Source organism: Anopheles coluzzii, chromosome 3 (genome assembly GCF_943734685.1).
Source record: "Anopheles coluzzii chromosome 3, AcolN3, whole genome shotgun sequence".
NCBI classification, from domain to species: Eukaryota; Metazoa; Arthropoda; class Insecta; order Diptera; family Culicidae; genus Anopheles; species Anopheles coluzzii.
Genome location: NC_064671.1, coordinates 63527098 through 63545034, shown reverse-complemented (window position 1 = coordinate 63545034; position 17937 = coordinate 63527098). Strand labels below are relative to the sequence as shown.

Here is a 17937-nt window from a genome sequence, read left to right as displayed (position 1 = left end):
ATGATAAAGCACCGTCGCATCGCATCGCAGCCCCGTGCCGGACGAAAAAACGAAAATGATGGCGAAACGCTTGCACCGACTTTTCACGGCTATCGAGCAACATCCGTTAATGCGAATGCGATGTTTTCCTCCATTGCTGCTGGACTTTTGGTGTTTTCTTTTTTTTCCCGCGCTGTACTGTACTGCGCATCACTATACGTCTGCATTCAATCCGCTCATTGCGCTCTATTTGAGGCACGCATTAAATAACGCCAGCAGAGGCGCCTGTGCTGCTGCTGGTATCCCCCTGTCAGTATGCAATCGTAACGCATGTGCTGCGAAACTACACCGCAAGTAGGTCCACCTACAGTAGGCCGATTCAAAGGTTTGTTGAATTTAACGGACAATTCTTTAACCCACTCTTCCTACGAAGTACACCCGCTGCGGAGACAGGGGGACCGTTGTCGCAATGCCCGAACGAAAATTTATTAATATGGGCTTAATATTTCCATAGTAATTAAAAAACGCTCCTCCTCCGTCCGCCTTGTGCTGAGCCTATCATCCCTTGCAGGTGACATACGGGCAATGCCGAAACAAGTGGGCACGTTTCTTTGCGCATCGAAACGAATGGCACGACATGTTGAAGTGTGTGGTAAGGTGTTATTCATTTCAGAGGATCATCTTTTTGAGTGTGCTTGTGAACACGATCTCATTTCGTGATCATCGTGTGATATGTGGAAAAACAGAATAAAAATCTTATAAAAAACCAAACCACAACTAACTGAAATGGATCGCCAACGTATACAGTAATGATTCTATTCATTTGCATTATGATATTGATTGCTTATATTTTAAAATGATTTGAATTGCTTGACGAAATCTCAGAACTACAGAACTCTATAGTCAGGGAAATTATATCTATTTCGTTATGTGGACATTATATAGCACAAGGAGCTGTACTAGTCCCAATTAAATTCTTATTTCGGGCTGATATATGTCGCCGGTTAAGGGAGTTTACTATCGATAGGGTGGCTGGACTTCTGTATTTAATGGGACAGTCCCGTTATTTAAATCAAAAGTTAATGTCCCGTCTACCATAACTATATGGACCATAGCTTTTACGATTTGCGGAAAATCCGGAGCAGATAGATAAAAATAGTGAATTATATAAAATACTATTTTACAAATTTTTTAAAATTTTAGGACCATTTTTACATAACTTAGTACAAAAAAAAACGAATTTATGGTCGTACCATTAAAGATACTTTGCAAAATAGGTTTTTTGCATTTAATAATTCATTTAAAAAATGTTCAAAATATAAATAACATACTTTAGGAAGGTTTTATAGCAATACGTTAAAAAAATGTTTTTTTTTAATTTTTTTTAGGTTTATATGAGTTTTATAAGGATAATTACCAACATATATTTTTTTATATACATATTCTCATATTCTCAGAAAACTCATTTTTTGCAGTTAATATTTTTTTTTTAAATACAAACCAAAGTGAGGAAAAATATTTAAAAAATAATAATTTTGAACTGCCGAGAGCCTTATCATTTTAGTAAATAACGGTTCAAAACTGATCTGTTCAAACCAAAGCCACAAAAAACCTCATTAACGATGTTTTAGCACAATCCAGATGTTTTCTATTGTTATATACATAGTTAAGGAATCATAGCCTGATATTTTGTTTCCTCCCAACACCCAATGCACCATAGATGTTCTCTTAGAAAGATGAGAAATAAATACAAATCGTTAGTGTGCTATGCTTGTTAGACGAAAGAAAATCAGTACGTACCATATCGTTAAAAAATAATTACATAGGGATTCATTCATACACCACGTAACACAAAATGGGTAATGTTTTACACCCTTTCTTGTCCCTAATACATGTAATGTAATGTTGTGAACAGACCCCCTCCCCCCTCCCCTCACCCATTCACAATGTTCTCTCATTTTTAATTATCTGAAATAGGAAGCTTCCCTTTTTGTGAACGCTACGTTTTTAATGGAAAAGCTTTTACTCCATTTGATTTATTTATTGTAGTCTTAAGATGAAGATACGGGAGGTTTTGAACTAGTGATGGATTTTTGGAATCGTACCCGCGCTTTCGAACCACTTCCAATCATCGATTCCGGCTGAATTCAAAGCCACGTCGGCTCTGACAGGCTAAGAAAGTTTCCCCGGATTTTGGCGATTCCAACGGTTCAGGCTGCTGTTTCCGGTCGCCTTCAAACGGATCTACATGGTTCTGAGCTTACAGCGTTGCTCCTATATTCCGAATTTTGATGAAATCATTCCGAAGTGATTCCGATTATTGTCTAATTTTCACATTGAAGCATCAATTACAGATTTCCAGCACCCTTCATTAATTAATAAGCATCTGCTTTCTCATTGTGATTATCTTACCCCATTCATAGCTCATTATTTGTGTTTGGGGACGATATTGAATTGTAATTGTCTTACTCCTGAGCTTGCTTTGAAGACTCTTATGGCGAAAGAACCCCATTTGAAAGCATCATTTCAAATCACGGGAATAAACGAAAGGAATGTCAAGAATTTTCTTGAATCAGCCAATAAACAAATTGGAAACAAAAAGGGTGATATAAGCCTGAATGTACGGTAAGATGAGTGCAATGTTAAAGCCCAGAGCTTGTGATTGCAATAATACCCAAGGGAAAGCATTAACCGATTAGTGCCCGGCGTATGAAATTTCATACGCAAAATATTCCATTTTTGGAAAGCTATTTTCTATGAAACTAAACTGTTTAGCGTATTGTAAATGATAGAAGCTGATCATCTAAGAGAGTTTTTTGTGTCAGAGTCACATCATTTGTCTTTTTTCCGTTACGTATAAAGCGAATAAAGTTTGAAGGTAAATGGATCCCCTAAAGTAAGTATTAAAGTTCTATTTTTTTCTCCTAAAAGAAACAAATCTAAAAAGAGATATCTAGCACAAGATCTAAAAAACAGTAAAATGCTCAAAAATTTGCGAAATTTCATACGCTGGGCTAGTACACTACAGTCTTTCCCCGAGATACGCAACACTAGAGTTACGCGTCTTCATCAAATTGTTACTGAGGTGTGCGATAGCGAATCGATGCCTTGTGATTGCAATCTCGGCATCATCTACCCCATATACAAGAAGGGAGACAAGTTGGACTGCAACAACTACAGGGGTATTACGGTGTTGAATACCGCCCATAAAATATTCTCCCTGATCCTTCAGGATCGCCTTGTTCCGCACGTCGAAGAGATAGTCGGAAACTATCAAAGAGGATTCCGATACGGAAAATCAACCACTGATCAGATCTTCACCATGCGGCAGATCTTGGAGAAGATGGCTGAATACAGACACGACACATACCATCTCTTCATAGACTTCAAAGCCGCATATGATAGCATAGCCAGGGTAAAACTGTATGACGCTATGAGCTCTTTTAGAATCCCGGCCAAACTGATAAGGCTAATCCGAATGACTATGACCAACGACACTTGCCAGGTGAGGGTGGATGGAAAATTCCCATGACCTTTTGCTACCACCAAAGGCCTGCGCCAGAGGGACGGGCTTGCTTGTCTCCTATTCAACCTGGCGCTAGAGAGGGCCATACGTGACTCGATGGTGGAGACTACGGGAACCATCTTCTATAAGTCAACCCAGATTCTGGCATACGCTGATGATATAGACATCATTGGTCTGCGGCTCTCCTATGTATCAGAAGCCTACCAAGGGATCGAGCAGCCGGCAGAGAACCTCGGATTGCAGGTAAACGAGGCGAAGACCAAACTGATGGTGGCAACATCAGCGGGCCAATAATCAGAATCTACGTAGGCGTGACGTGGAGATAGGTGAACGCTCTTCTGAAGTCGTCCCATCTGGAGTCAAAGGTCAGCAACGACAACAGCATGGAAGCTGAGTTGCGCGCAAGGATGCTGGCTGCCAACCGGTCATTCTACAGCCTGAAAAATCAGTTCACCTGAAAGAACCTGTCGCAACGGACGAAGCTGGGACTATATAGTACCTATATAGTACCGGTACTCACATAAACCTCTGAGATATGGATACTGTCCAAATCTCAGAAAGGAAGATGCTCAGAAGGATGCTTGGCCCCGTATGTGTAGAAGGACAATGGAAGAGCCGCTATAATGACGAGCTATACGAGATGTACTGCGACCTCACTGTCGTGCAGCGTATCAAGCTCGCCAGGCTCCGGTGGGCTGGACATGTTGTAAGCATGGAAACGGACGACCCAGCCCGTAAAGTCTTTTTAGGCCGTCCACAAGGACAGAGGAGGCGTGGTAGGCCCAAATTGAGGTGGCAAGATGGCGTGGAGGCGTCCGCCATTAAGGCCGTGTTAACGGACTGGCAGACGAAGGCGCGAGACCGTGAGCGGTTTCGAAAGAGAAAGAGAGAGACGTATCTGAACATCTTAAAAATTCTAAACAATAAAAAAGTGTTTCACCCTTGTTTTGGCACAAACCTAAGTGTAACAAAAAGATTCATTTCATTTGGATCGAGTTTTTGTACACTTACGCAGTAATGGGTTCATAACGCGTAACATCAAAATCATGCGCTATTTTACATAAATACGAAAATATGTTCAACATATCTCATCGAAATCGCTGCGATTTTGTCAAAATAAATATCATAAATCAATATTTTACATTCCATTGAAACAAACACTCTTCGAAAAATAAATCTTAGAACATATTTGGTTAAAATACGGGGAAATCTTCTCGTACCAGGCTGCTCCACCTCAACAAATCGCAACCGTGCGCCCAGAATAGCAACATCTCAACGGTGCCACCCGCATCCATGTTTAATGTTTCACTGCCCTGGACCGGCAATTTGCTTCTCCGATTATCGCACCATGACATTTAATTTCATCGCCGCCTTTCCCCCTAGCACCCGTAGCCGGCCATTGTCACTCGCCACGCTTCTCGTTCGCCCAAGTCATTTATTATCTAATTAAGAGGCGAGTGGGAAAACAAATGACACCAATACCCGGGTTCGCGATAATTCGTCCGGTCGGTTTTGCAGCGTTCCGGGACACCAGGACCGATGGTCAGCGCGGTACGGTCAATTACAGACGCACGAAACGGAATGAAAATAGAAATGGAAACTAGCAGCAAACGCCCAAAACGTGGAACCCAAAACTAAGAGCACACGGAAAACCCCCCAAGCAGCGGCGGTTTGCGGAATGAGGGAAGCTACCAGTGGGCCGCGATGCAGTTGGGCACTGCCTGTCTGCCTTCTTGCTTCCTTAGTACGGCAACGCGTCACATCATTAATAAATTTAATTCCCTTTTCTGCCTCGTGCAAAGATCGTTCCCATTCGCACGCTGCTCGCGCACCATTAATCATTGATGCGTTTCGAGCTTGGGTAAGGGATTGTCCTTCTTCTTTTTGGCGCTGCAAGTCAAGCCCGCCGCCAGTCAACTTGTCGGAAAAGTAGGAAACAATACTAAACGCCACACATTTTGCGCGAATCATTCCATTCGCTCCTTCCTGCCCGCCCGGACACAGGAAAAGAAAAGGAAAGAATCATTTGCTAGGCGAGCTGAAGAAAAGCTTCACTAATTTGCTTCGGTCAACGAATTTCACCCCGAAATTCAAAGCGCCGAGTTGTTATGTTCTCTATTGCGTACATTTTTTTGCGTTTTTTTTTTTGGCTTTTCCTCATTGTAGCATCCTTCTTCGTGCGCTGTGAATTATTTTTCATTTTTCCCGTCCGGTAAGTCACTGTAACTAGTCCGTCCATTAATCGGAACCTACGGAACCGTCGCTTCGGTCACTCGCCTTTCGTCTCTGTTAGGGAACTAAAAATGTGAATGAAAAAAAAGTTTCTACAGTAAAGATTGAATCGATTATATTTTACAAAGAGAAAAACAGACTTACATTCATGATCAAATAGTAGCGTCGTCAACGGTTTTCTCATACTGCTGTGCTTCCCCTTCACTATTGAGCGTTCGTCAGACGAATCGGCACGGTGCAATTCTTCGAATGAACGACTTTTCCTCCCATGATTGATTGCTTCACTAAATTGCACTATAATTGAGCGAACTGGCGCGACGAATCTGGGCCTACGGGGATTCCGTTTTCTTTCCACATAACACACACACATTAGAGCGTCTTCTTGTATTCGAATAAAAATTAAATTAATCATCACAAATCTGGACAACACACGCGAAAACCGAACCACCGCAACGACCGCATCACGATATGGAGATGGCCAAAAAACAAGCGCCAACCCAACCCCAACGTCAACGCCAATGCTTAATGATCTATTGAATGGTTTGAAGGTTGTCGCCGCGTTCGCTTTCTCTCTTGCTCTCGCTCTTTTTTTACGGTCATCTCGCTGCGATCGTGCGGTTTTCGTACCAATTTTCCACCAATCTCCAAATGGGTAAAATGGGTTGGAATACGCAAAAAGGTAGAGAAAGGAGTGGGCTTCCACGAAATATTGCTCCACATCAATAATTCTATGCACCGGGGTTCGGGTTCATTTCCATTTATCACAACGCCTTTTGTCCCTTTGGAACCATATACTCGACTAAGCCCTTTTGGCGGGGAGCTCGAAGGAACGGCCGAGCAATAACAACAAGCGGTGATGGGTACAAACAAACAGACAAAAAAATCCACCACCCAAGAAGAACTTGGTACTGTGTGGGGTCCGTCACGATGCTCGTCACGAAATCGTTACGGTATATTATGGGCAAATAACGCTGCCCACCACGAAAAAGCACGCTGAAAAATTGCGCATGATGATGACAAGACAAATCACTCGTTGATGTGTTTTTTTTTTCTTTTTTGCTTCATACTCACTTATACTTTCCCCAAATTGTCCGGTCTGCTGCTCTAAATATGGAAGTTTTTTGTTTGTTTTTTAATACACTCTTCGGCTCTTCTCAGTAGCGAGCGTGCACGAAAAAGCTCGCCGTATTGAATTGTTTTGCGGTGTATAAAACAAAAAACCCCGTTCTAGGCACAAATTTCTCAAGAAATCATTATACTAACAGCTTTCTAATCAATATGTATGCTTGCGTGAAGAATGTTGACTACTGATCGTGGGAAGAGCGCACCGTTGTAAAAAAATGTGGACAAGGACTGCGAGCTGCTACAAGAAAAATGCTTACTTCGTTTTTATTCTCAACGATCAATACAAAAACGGTTAGTTCCAAAAAACAGACGAAGAAAATGCATTACTTTGCCATTGCCTTAAATACGAGGGGTTCCGAAAGAGGTTAACAAACAACCACACAGAAGGAGGAAGGGGAATGATGTAAGTAGTCGCGTAAGTGGAAAGTAAAGGGTAGCAAAAATGCCTAACGTGTTCTGTTTGACGTATGTGTGTGTGTGTATAAATAAATAACAATGCTTTTCCTATCAGCAAACGCCCGCCATTCGTATCCACCAGCCACCAACCAGATCCTTCTCCTGCTCAATGCTTCTGATGCCACTTGTACGAGCCGTAGTACTTGAAGTTGTTCTCATCGCACTTCCGGTCCGCTTCCTTCGGGCCGCGCGACCCGTACACATACTTGATCGGTTCCGGACGCTCCCGCTCGATGTAGTGCAGCAGCGGGGTAAAGATGCGCCACGCCTCGCTCAGCTCGTCCGAGCGCACGAAGTGCATCTGCGAGCCACAGAACACGTCCAGTATGAGCCGCTCGTACGCGTCCGGCAGTGCCACGTCCTTGTACCGATGCCCGTACGTCAGATCCAGCTCCGTCTCTTCCATGTCGAACGTGATGCCGGGCGATTTCGTCATCATCTTCACGTACAGCGCTTCGCCCGGCTGCACCCGAATGACGAGCTCGTTACGCTTCGGCTTGCCGTCGAAAATGTCCCCCGGCACGTCGTGATACTGGATGCGCACTTCCGCCTTGCGCTCGTTCAGCGCTTTGCCGCAGCGCAGTATGAACGGCACCCCGTCCCACCGCTCGTTGTTGATCTTCAGCACGGCCAGCGCGTACGTGGGCGTTACCGAACCCTTCGGCACGGTCGGATCGTCCAGGTAGCCCATGCGCGAATCCTCATCCGCACCGTTCGGATCACCCACGTACTGGCCCAGCACCACGTCCTCGATCGCCAGCTCGCGGATGCTCTTCAGCACCTTCACCTTCTCGTTGCGGATGTCGTCCGGGTGGCAGGTGGCCGGCTTTTCCATCGCCACCAGCGACAGTATCTGCAGCAGATGGTTCTGCATCACGTCCCGTATGATGCCGAAGTCGTCGAAGTAGCCACCGCGGCCCTGCGTCCCGAACGGTTCCTTGAATGTGATCAGCACCGAGGCCACGTGCGCCCGGTTCCAGGTGGGGCTGAAAATCTGATTACCGAACCGGATCGTCATCAGGTTCTGGACCATCTCCTTGCCTAGATAGTGATCGATACGGTACAGCTGATCCTCGGTGAACAGCTTCGCCAGATGGACGCTCAGCACGTTCGAGCTTTGCGCATCGCGACCGAACGGTTTCTCCACGATGATACGATTCCAGCCCCTGCAATAAAGAGAAGGAGAGAGAGAGAGAGTTAGCAAGTGATCGTAAAAACACACTGCTCGGCTGCTTTCACTTACTTCTCGCCCATGCAGGTGTTGCGAATGTGTACCGTCACCGACTCGAAGACGGATGGTGGCAGCGCAAGGTAAAACAGCCGATTGGCCGCACGGCCCACCTCGAACTTGCTGATCTCCTGATTGAGCAGCTCAAAGTCACGGCGCGAATCGTAGCTGCCGGCGACGTAAAAGTTGACCGACCAAAACTCTTCAAACTTCTCCACCTGATCCTCCTGCACCTGTATGGAGGAAAAATTCAGAAGCAAAATTGTTACAAATATGTTTTCTTAAAATGATTGGAAACTTTAACACATTACCTTCATGTACTGACGACATTTCTCCTTCAGCTCGGTCACCGACAGCTTACTGCGTGCGTAACCGATAAACTTCGTGTCGGAAGGTAGCAGATTGTCCCGGAACAGCCACCATAGGGTTGGATAGATCTTCTTCTTGGCCAAATCTCCCTAAAAAGAAATGTTCAAATGAGACGGGTGAGTTTCTTCCAATTACGTAGTAATAAAGGTGAACGTTTAATTTTTGTGTTAATAGGATCCTATTAACTGAATATATTAAATTTCTTCCGCTTTCAATTATTGAAGCTTGATTTTCGGCTTTTTAAAGCAAAATTTAAATTAGGATCATAATAGTCAAAACAATAGACTATTTATTTTAAACACTACACAGTCATCGCGAGCCGCATTACAGGCTCTCTATACTGACCGAGATGGAATAAAGAGATCATGAGGGAAGAAACTCAACCCCTAAAAAAAGCTTATAATTAGGTAAATTAGTTTACGAATACTTATGTTTTCCATCTCACGACAGATAGAACTCTATGGAAAATATTGCTCTGGGTACGAAAAAGCTAGATAATTGGGCACAAAATCGTCTTTGCCACATGGAAATGGCATTTAACTACGGCACTTATCTAATATCTCCACGGGTAAGTAAATTATATGAAGGGTATACTAAACTCACATATGTCTCATAAACTCAAAACCACAGCGATACTTGATACATTAGCGGTTTCTTGCTGATCTTCATATCTATCATGTTACTATTATGACGTCGGATTACGTGGCTAATACTAACAACGAGAGAGATCTCATGCGACTACAATTAATTATATAGAACACGAACACGTGCAACGGGTTAGATCGAAGCCAGCACATTTGCGGAATTCCATTTAGCAATGTCTAATTCTGCTCACATTATTTAACTAAAAAATAAAGGTATCAATAGCGTGCGAGGGTCATTTTTTCTCCACCTTCCCGAGCATTAACTTTGCTACAAAAGCACACGCACAAACGAACACACGCGTACAAGAGCAAAACGAAAGTATATGCTCATGAATTTATTCCACACGGTCAAACCGACCCAACCGTCAACCAATATTGTTACCATAAATTATCGCCTGTCTCACTTGTCGGTCCTCCAGCCTGAAGGTCTGAAAGTTCTAGGGCTAAAAAGCACTCCGTTCGTTCTAAAAAAACAATCAAAGCAACAAAAAAACACCTTCCACCATGTTGCGTGTTGTCTGTCACGCGGCGACCGGACACAGCAGTTTGCTCGCCGGCTACACTTACCGATGCGCCGAACACGACGAAAATGTGCGGACAGTTGCAGTCGAAGTGTGTGCCCTCCGTGTCCATCGCGCTCGACTTTAGGTTGCGCCGGATGATGGCCAGCGCCTGTTCGCCGTCCAACGATTCGCCGTCGAAATGGCGACCGCTCGGATGATGATTGCTGCTACCGGACAGTGCTGCACAGACACGAGCGTCGTGACGAGCGTCATATGCAAAGAGAGGAAAGAGCAATAAGCGACACGTGAGCCATTGGAAACGTTCGATGATAATTTAGGTAATTAGAACCGTGACTGGGAGTTAGCTGCTTCCGCGGAAGCCAACAACTGCCAATAAATTAGATGGAGAGATAGAGAGAAGGAAGAAGAGAAAAAAGTTCTAAAGCACCTAAAACTGATCTCCCAAAAAACAAATCCACCCCAATCGAGACTTGCCGGACGAACACGATCTTCGCACTTGTACGGCCGCGACGCGACTAAGATGGTTCGCGCTCGCGCATTGTCTTAGCGCGAGGTGTGCGCGCGAGACCACACACAACCTAACACACGCTGCTACTACTCAACCACATGCGTACGATTTTGTTGATTCTTTTTTTTTGCGAATCAAAACCACGCAACCTCACACAAGCACACAATATAGCGCAAATCATCAACCGTGAAGGTAACGTTCGATCAACTGGCAGTTACACGAGAAGGGGAAGGGAGAGGTTAATCGAGGATAAGAAAAAGCCTCGTTTCGTTTTTTTTCCTTCCAACAGAGCAAAGGCCACCACCGTACAAGAACAGGCTGGGATGCGAAGGGCCCACAACATTTGTTGCAAATTCTGGTGCGCGATCCACTTACAGGACGAATCGGCGTCCGGTCCGGTCGACGATGGTATGCTGGACGTGGAATCCGTCCGGGCACGGAAGCGAGCATGAAGCCAGGAACTTAACCGTCTCATGATGTGTGTGTGTCACTGTGTGTGCATTGAATTGAGCACTCCCGAAAGAAAAACGGTGTACAAAGCGCGCAAAACCCAAACTGATGCTTCGTTTCTTTTTTTTTCTATGAGAGTTTGTGAAAGGGAAAAGACGAATAAAACAATGATTACACCACTTTCGCGACCGTTGTAAAATAAAATAAAACGGTGATCGCAACCCCAAAAGAAAACAATCACCACCACGATCGGCTACCGATCGACTGACTGGGCGGCTGGGCTAGCGATCGGCTACAGCCGTGAAGGTGTGCGGTACCCATCCGTGTCGTATATGTAACAACCGCTACCGCGCGGAGGGTGGCATGCAATTAAAACCACCCTTTCCTCCCACTCCACCTCAGGTAAGCTCAGTAACTAGTAGATGCAATATATTTTCACCTCTTATGTGCTTACTTACTTATATATAGAAATATTTATTAGAACTACCTTCAAAACAGTGGGTGCCTTTTCGTTCAACCTCTTACGATCGGGTGGACCGCCGCGTCAGTCACGTGTACGGCACGCTTCGGAAGTGAAGATCATATATTAGCACCCGCTCACCCGTGATAAGGGAACACGTTCTTCAGGGGGACGACGCTTGAAGTGTTTCGCCTTCCCGCCCCTTTCTCTACACACATCACCGATCGTCCGGTGTGACGTAAAGGATGAGAGTCATTTTTTACCAATTTGTCAAACACATCTACATTCACACACACACACAGGCACCTTTACCCGCGGTTGTGGAATTACGTAAATTAGAAGAAAACGGAATTGGAACTGAAGGAAGTTAGCAAAAACGAAAAAAAAAGCAGAAACCTTGCACGAAGGTTTGGAGAGGTTGCTGCAGTTCGTGAATCGTCCGATACATCACCGTCACACACCGTCTGCTTCGAGGCGGTCGAGTGTGTAGTTTCAGAAACTTGACGAGTCACTCTTTTGCTTCCTTTGTCCACCCCGCCGCCTTCGTTGCCCTCGGAACTGCAATCTCAATGAGGGTAAACACAGTGGACGCAAACAGTGAGTGTGCCATCGATTGCTGGGCCGCGACAGTGTAAAGGTGGCCAGTCTGATCGTCGAAGAATTACCCCGTGGTTTGCACTAAATGTGTGTTTATGTGTGTGTGTATTTGAAGATTTTTAGCAAACAAACAATAGTAGTAGTAGATTGTGAATTGTTGTGAAAATAGGAAGAGTTCGATCGTTTGAAATCTCGCATGTTATGAGACGCCATTGTCATTATGTTCATCATTGTTCAAGCAGTGTAGAAGAAGTTGCTATAACGTGTTAGACCAACGCATAGTATTATTTTTTACTTCAAATATTATGTGCCTTTGCAAAAAATGTGTTTGCAAAAAATTACAAACATCCACATGGAAGAATATCTTAATTTACTCAAAAAAAACCTTTAAATTTGATGTATAAAAACCAACCACATTCTAGTGAAAAAAATATACCAATTAACAGTCTATATCACAAATCCCAAAGATCCAATAATATTGTGAGAATTTGGGAAGGAATCAGTTCATATAATTCAAGTGCGGCCTGATACGCAATTTGAATTTAATCCCAAACGGTAGGTGATGATCAATCTATCCGGCACAGAAGCGATCGATATCAGGAGTATTTTTTTGAGGAAAACAATTTAAAACCTCTTTTTAGTAGTAACATTCACGTCATCTGAGTATCTTTACCGGTTATCAGGTCTCGCTGTGTCTAATTAGGCAGCTCAAACGATCTTCACAACCTGGAACAGTTAGCGCCATCGTAATGACATGGCTGCACAACATTGACGCAACTGTACAGTTCACATTGATGTGCTCGTCGAACAATTATCTTAACATCTTCATATCGATCACAAAACATAGAGATTTGCCATGATTGTCTTACTTTTCCGTAATATTTTCTACATATTTTACTGTTGCATTGATCAAGTGACAGGATTTTGATTGTTTAATCATTTTATATTTTAAATCACATCACAGTAAAGTTTTTGTTCGCGTTTTGATGTACTTTATACCTTTTTGATATGTATAATAACATGGTAGAATTTATATGTTTTAAATACAGATCAACTTACTACAACTACAGGGATTTGTATTTTACGTTTAACTTTCATTTACTATGCTTTAATAAGTCCACACATCTAATGAAAAACAATCATTTTGATTTTTACTTCTCTCTTAATGGTTGGAGTCATTTTTGTGGACCAAAGTCAAATAAAAAGATAAATAAATATTTCCCATTCGTTATTTTGACAGAAAATCCATAATTAAATATATTTAACTGCATTTCACGATTACTTTATAACAAGTGCTTTCAAATGTACTTAATTCGAATAACTAACATAAAATTGAGGACAAATAAGGATAAAATTAATTATGCAACGTTATTGAATATAACAAATTTAGAATACTGATGTGAAAAAGTTCTCTGCAAATAAAAGACTTGATCATACATTCTTTCAGGTTCATCGGAGTAGGTTTATTGTCCTGAGAAATCCTATGCCATATCCTTCGACTATTCCTAGTAACTCTTTTTATAGATCACAATGATTTAAATATCTAAAAGGCAAATAGCAACAAAAAAAGTTCAACCCCATTTCGCAGTAACTCAACCCATTCTTGCTATTTCGGCATTTAACTGATCTTTAGATCTCCAACCATTGTTCCGTTCACATTGTTCCTTGTGTCCCAATTCCAGGTAGTCTTAATAAATCATGCAGAATTCCAAACATTTAAGGCATTGATCTAATGTCGAATGTTTATTGAACTCAGGGAAACAAGGAGGGCCAGCAGTAGTGTTGAGTGCAACAACATTACAGGGTTTCCCTTGCTAACTCAACACTGTAAGCTTCATTTCCAATACGTAAAATCCCAATTCAACTTTGTCAAATGTTAGTCGAACGTATACAAAGCAACCAATGACAGATCATTCGAGTTTCCATTGTTATTGTTGAAATGTATTTTACGGGATTGAATTGTTGGCTTACGTTGTTGTGCTGGCTAGAGCAACCCTGTAAACCAATGCTTAGCTTAGAATAAAACAGTACACAAGGTCGGTCTCGCGGTAGAGTCGTTAACACGCGCAACTTAACAACATGCCCCTCATGGGTTCAAGCCCCGTGGACCGTGCCCCCATACATACTGACTATCCTGATATAGGCCAAGTCAATGAATCACTGAAAGCCAAGCCCACACTAGTGGTACAGGCCGGTCTTGACCAACATTGATTTTTGTGCCAAAGAAGAAAAAGAAGAAATGTACACGTATAAATCAGTTAATAACATATATGCAACGAGACTAGCCATAAAAAACATAAACACATAGATTTGATTGTAGATATAGGTGGATTTCAAATTTTCCATCAACGATTTTCATCTTGAATGTTCTGATCGTTGAATGTTGGCCCTAAAGTTGAATTTTTGAACTGTGACACACCCTCACCGAAGATAGCACTTGATCAATCACCCCAAAATCGTGACAAAATCTAGCTCAAATCACTTCCCCATCTCTCCCAGCCGATCCTTCTCACTCTCGGTGGTACATTGTGGTAAAGATCGTAACAGGAACCACACCGTGCATCACAAAGTAGCCACCGTCAAGCGTCACCCTTCTGAATTGACCTTTACTTTTGTTTTTCACTAACCTAAAATAACGAGATCAATCGGAACTTGCAGCTCGAGAACCGTCCCAGAGGAAGGTTTCCTCCGATGATCCGTTCACTTTCGCAGCATTCGCTACATTCGAAATTCAACCTCAGTCCGGAGCGAATCGTGCACTGGCGAGCACGAATTGCATTGATCCGCCGAACCAGAGCCCTTGGCCTTGAACGGGAAAAACTGTGGAACATGCGAGCGGGGTCTTGGCAGTGGACCCGGTGCGGTAACAGTGGGACGGCGGAATCTGAAACGTAAACATAAGCGCGGACGGGGTAGGACGCTACACATACCACCACACCGGCCTTAAACCGTTGCTATGCAACATGCGGTCGGTGGCATTGGGTGCACAAGTAAGTATCGATACTAAAAGTGCGTTTAAAATGGATAGCTTTCTTAAATAAACCAATAACAATATAACAATATAATGATCTTCTAAACGATGATAGAATTTAATAATCATTCGGCAATTTAGAAATTCCATTGTTTTCCATTGAGTTTGTTTATCTTTTCCATTCTGAAGAATGTGTTTCGAATTATGTTTTTACTTAATTATAATAAAACTGTTTTTTTACAAGTTGCTTTAAATAAATAAATAAATACATTCATTATCCGATATACGCTATCGTACCGGACCGAGCGCAATAGCGTATCTCGAGTTTTCGCGTATAGTGAATTCTTTTGGAAAAATAGTTAACACTACCGGTTTGAGGGTTGAAATATATCGCCGCAGAGTTTTGCATTAAAGTTTTTTGTTACAAAACAGGTATCTTTTGCACAAATTTAATGCAAAATGCATTAAGAACATTAAGGAAATTCAAAAAGAGCATAAAATATTTGAAAGAATTTAAATATTTGCAAAAAACATATTGAGCTGTCAAATTTAGAGGAATCGCGTACTGCGAATTAGCGTATATCGAGTATCGCGTACTGTAGATAATTGCTGTATGCAATATACGCTATTGTACAGGATCTTGCATAAAAGCGTATTCCCGAGCTGTTCTCAAAAAATTGGTATGTTTTACCTAAATATCATGATATATTATTTTTAATAATAACTATGAAATTCTGCCGAGCATTAAATATGTCAAAAATGTAAACAAAAAAGTACATTCACAAAAAACAGGACAATGCAAAACAAACAATCACATGCTGCAAATTCGCGTGTATCTCGTTATCCGGTTACTAGCTGCAATTAAAAAAACAGATTTGTATAGCAGCTACAGCCAGCAACTTCACACCTTGTTTTCGAGCCCATACAGGCTGCACTTATTTTATATCTTGTTATCGAACAATTGCAATTCGGCCCATTTCAATCAACTCCAAACACTGGATGATTTAATTATCAACACTTTTTTACAAAAATCTATAGGCGCAAAAACGGGAGTGACAAAATGCTATTTTTTTCGAAAACGTGAGCTTTTGTCACTTTTTTTAGCTTTTGTCAAAATTTCGTAACCTGGAGCAGCCTGGAAATAAAGTTGACAAAAGTTGACAAAAAGTGACCAAATTTGACGTTCGCGAAAAAGCGTAAGCGTAGCTATTTGGCGCAATTGTGACCCATTGCTATGATAATAATGCTAAAATGCATGTTTCTATTTGATTTATGTACCTATTCAGTACTTCTCAAACAAAATATCGATGATATTCAGATGTTTGAGCTTTTGGTCGTTCATGCATAGATTTTTTATGTGGTCACGAGAAAAGCTCTTTTTTGCAGTTTTCTAACAGTTTTCACAAAGTTGAAAATTTTTTCAACATTATGTCACTTCCGTGGCGCCGTGCCATTGAAGTAAAGTATTTTTTTTTTTTTTAAGATGAGAACGAAACTAAAGATTTTTCGATTGTTCTGGGTTTGACAATCAATTGTGACATTAATTTTTATTTTTTTATTCCAATTTACAGAATAGGGATTAAATTCCAACAATTCACCTGATGATAAAATAATCCAATTCAAAATGTTTCTAGAAACATCTTCATACCCACATGTAGCAGCGGACATTATTCGGCAAGTCACCGAAACCCCGCAAGCGCTTTCTTGTATACCCCACCTGACCGCATGTACACACACACATACACACGCGCCCAAAGCGGCCACCGTACGTACGCAGCACGACGCGCAGAGATTACGCTTGCCGGTTATGTATGATGTGTTCGCCCTGTCCAGGTTTTCCCTCGTCCCTTCCCTTCCCCCTCAATCGAACCGACCCGGTTCCCCCCTCCAGCAACACATTCCATGACATGACGTATGACTAATACTATCGGGCCACGCTTCGCTATCGCACGGCGTCGTACACGGCATCGGTGTGCGAATTTACCCTTGTCCCAAAGTCACATTCACCACAAATTCGACGCGTTCTTTTCTACACGCGGGCCACAATGCTCGAATGACCTCCGCGGGATCGGATCACCACCATCCAACACCAGCAGGCGTTTCGCTCTGACCTTATCTCGCGCCCAGAGCAACTGGAACACGCCACGACTGCAGCCAGCCGTCTCAGATCGCGTGTAGCGCCACCAAGGTGTACCTTCTCGCTCACTCCATACGAGACACACCGCGTACGAATCACGTGATTTAAAAATGCAGGATTCCTTTCAATCCCAATTGACCATCCTCGTCATTTGCGGGAGTCAAAGGCTTCGCACACATCCGTCCCAATGTCAATGCGGAACCACCGCAGACGCGCTTCCCGTATCATCCCGATCGCTTCCCTTATCTTCCCGCAGCGTGCTTGATGTGGAAGATAGGGGCGATTGTAATGATGACGCAGGCTGGCTTAAATGGGGTTGTGAGAGTTTTTGTATTTGTTGATTTGTTTACCTGTCGTCCCATTGGAGGACAATGATTTAGCAGGATTCATGGTGCTGGGAATAAGCGGGAACGATCGGGAACTGAATTCAGGAACACAAGAACAACAACAACAACGACACGGCTAACAGTAGCACAAACGGAAGTTGACCTCAGACACGGCAGTGTGCAATTGTGGGTTTCTTATTTCTCTTCTTCTAGCCTCGGTACGCACAACGAATCCACAGCGCGACACACAGCGACGTAAACGCACAACCGCACGGCACAAGCGAAACGTCGAAAATAAGTGGCTGATCGCTTGGCTGAACGTTCGTCTCTCTCGCCCCAGCACAAAGCAGCGCAACGCAGTTGCTTGAGCCCCGTGCGGAGCAGTGATCATGAGTCGGCCTTTTG

General features: G+C 42.9%; 1 protein-coding gene across 3 annotated transcripts; it reads right to left on the bottom strand.

Annotated features, from left to right (window-relative positions):
• Window positions 1-7101: 7101 nt before the first annotated feature.
• LOC120956698 (glucose-6-phosphate 1-dehydrogenase) lies at window positions 7102-17893 on the bottom strand. 3 transcript variants are annotated; one of them, XM_040378376.2, is made up of 5 exons: window positions 17557-17893; window positions 10127-10302; window positions 8858-9004; window positions 8562-8779; window positions 7102-8484 (listed from the first exon to the last, which is right to left on the bottom strand). In XM_040378376.2, exons 1-5 carry the CDS (start codon window positions 17594-17596, stop codon window positions 7425-7427), a joined length of 1641 nt encoding a protein of 546 aa, XP_040234310.2. In that variant the 5' UTR covers window positions 17597-17893; the 3' UTR covers window positions 7102-7424. The 3 variants fall into 3 exon arrangements, with proteins under 3 accessions (XP_040234310.2, XP_040234309.2, XP_040234311.2); XM_040378375.2 differs by lacking the exon at window positions 17557-17893 and adding an exon at window positions 10967-11308; XM_040378377.2 differs by lacking the exon at window positions 17557-17893 and adding an exon at window positions 10511-10618.
• Window positions 17894-17937: the final 44 nt, after the last annotated feature.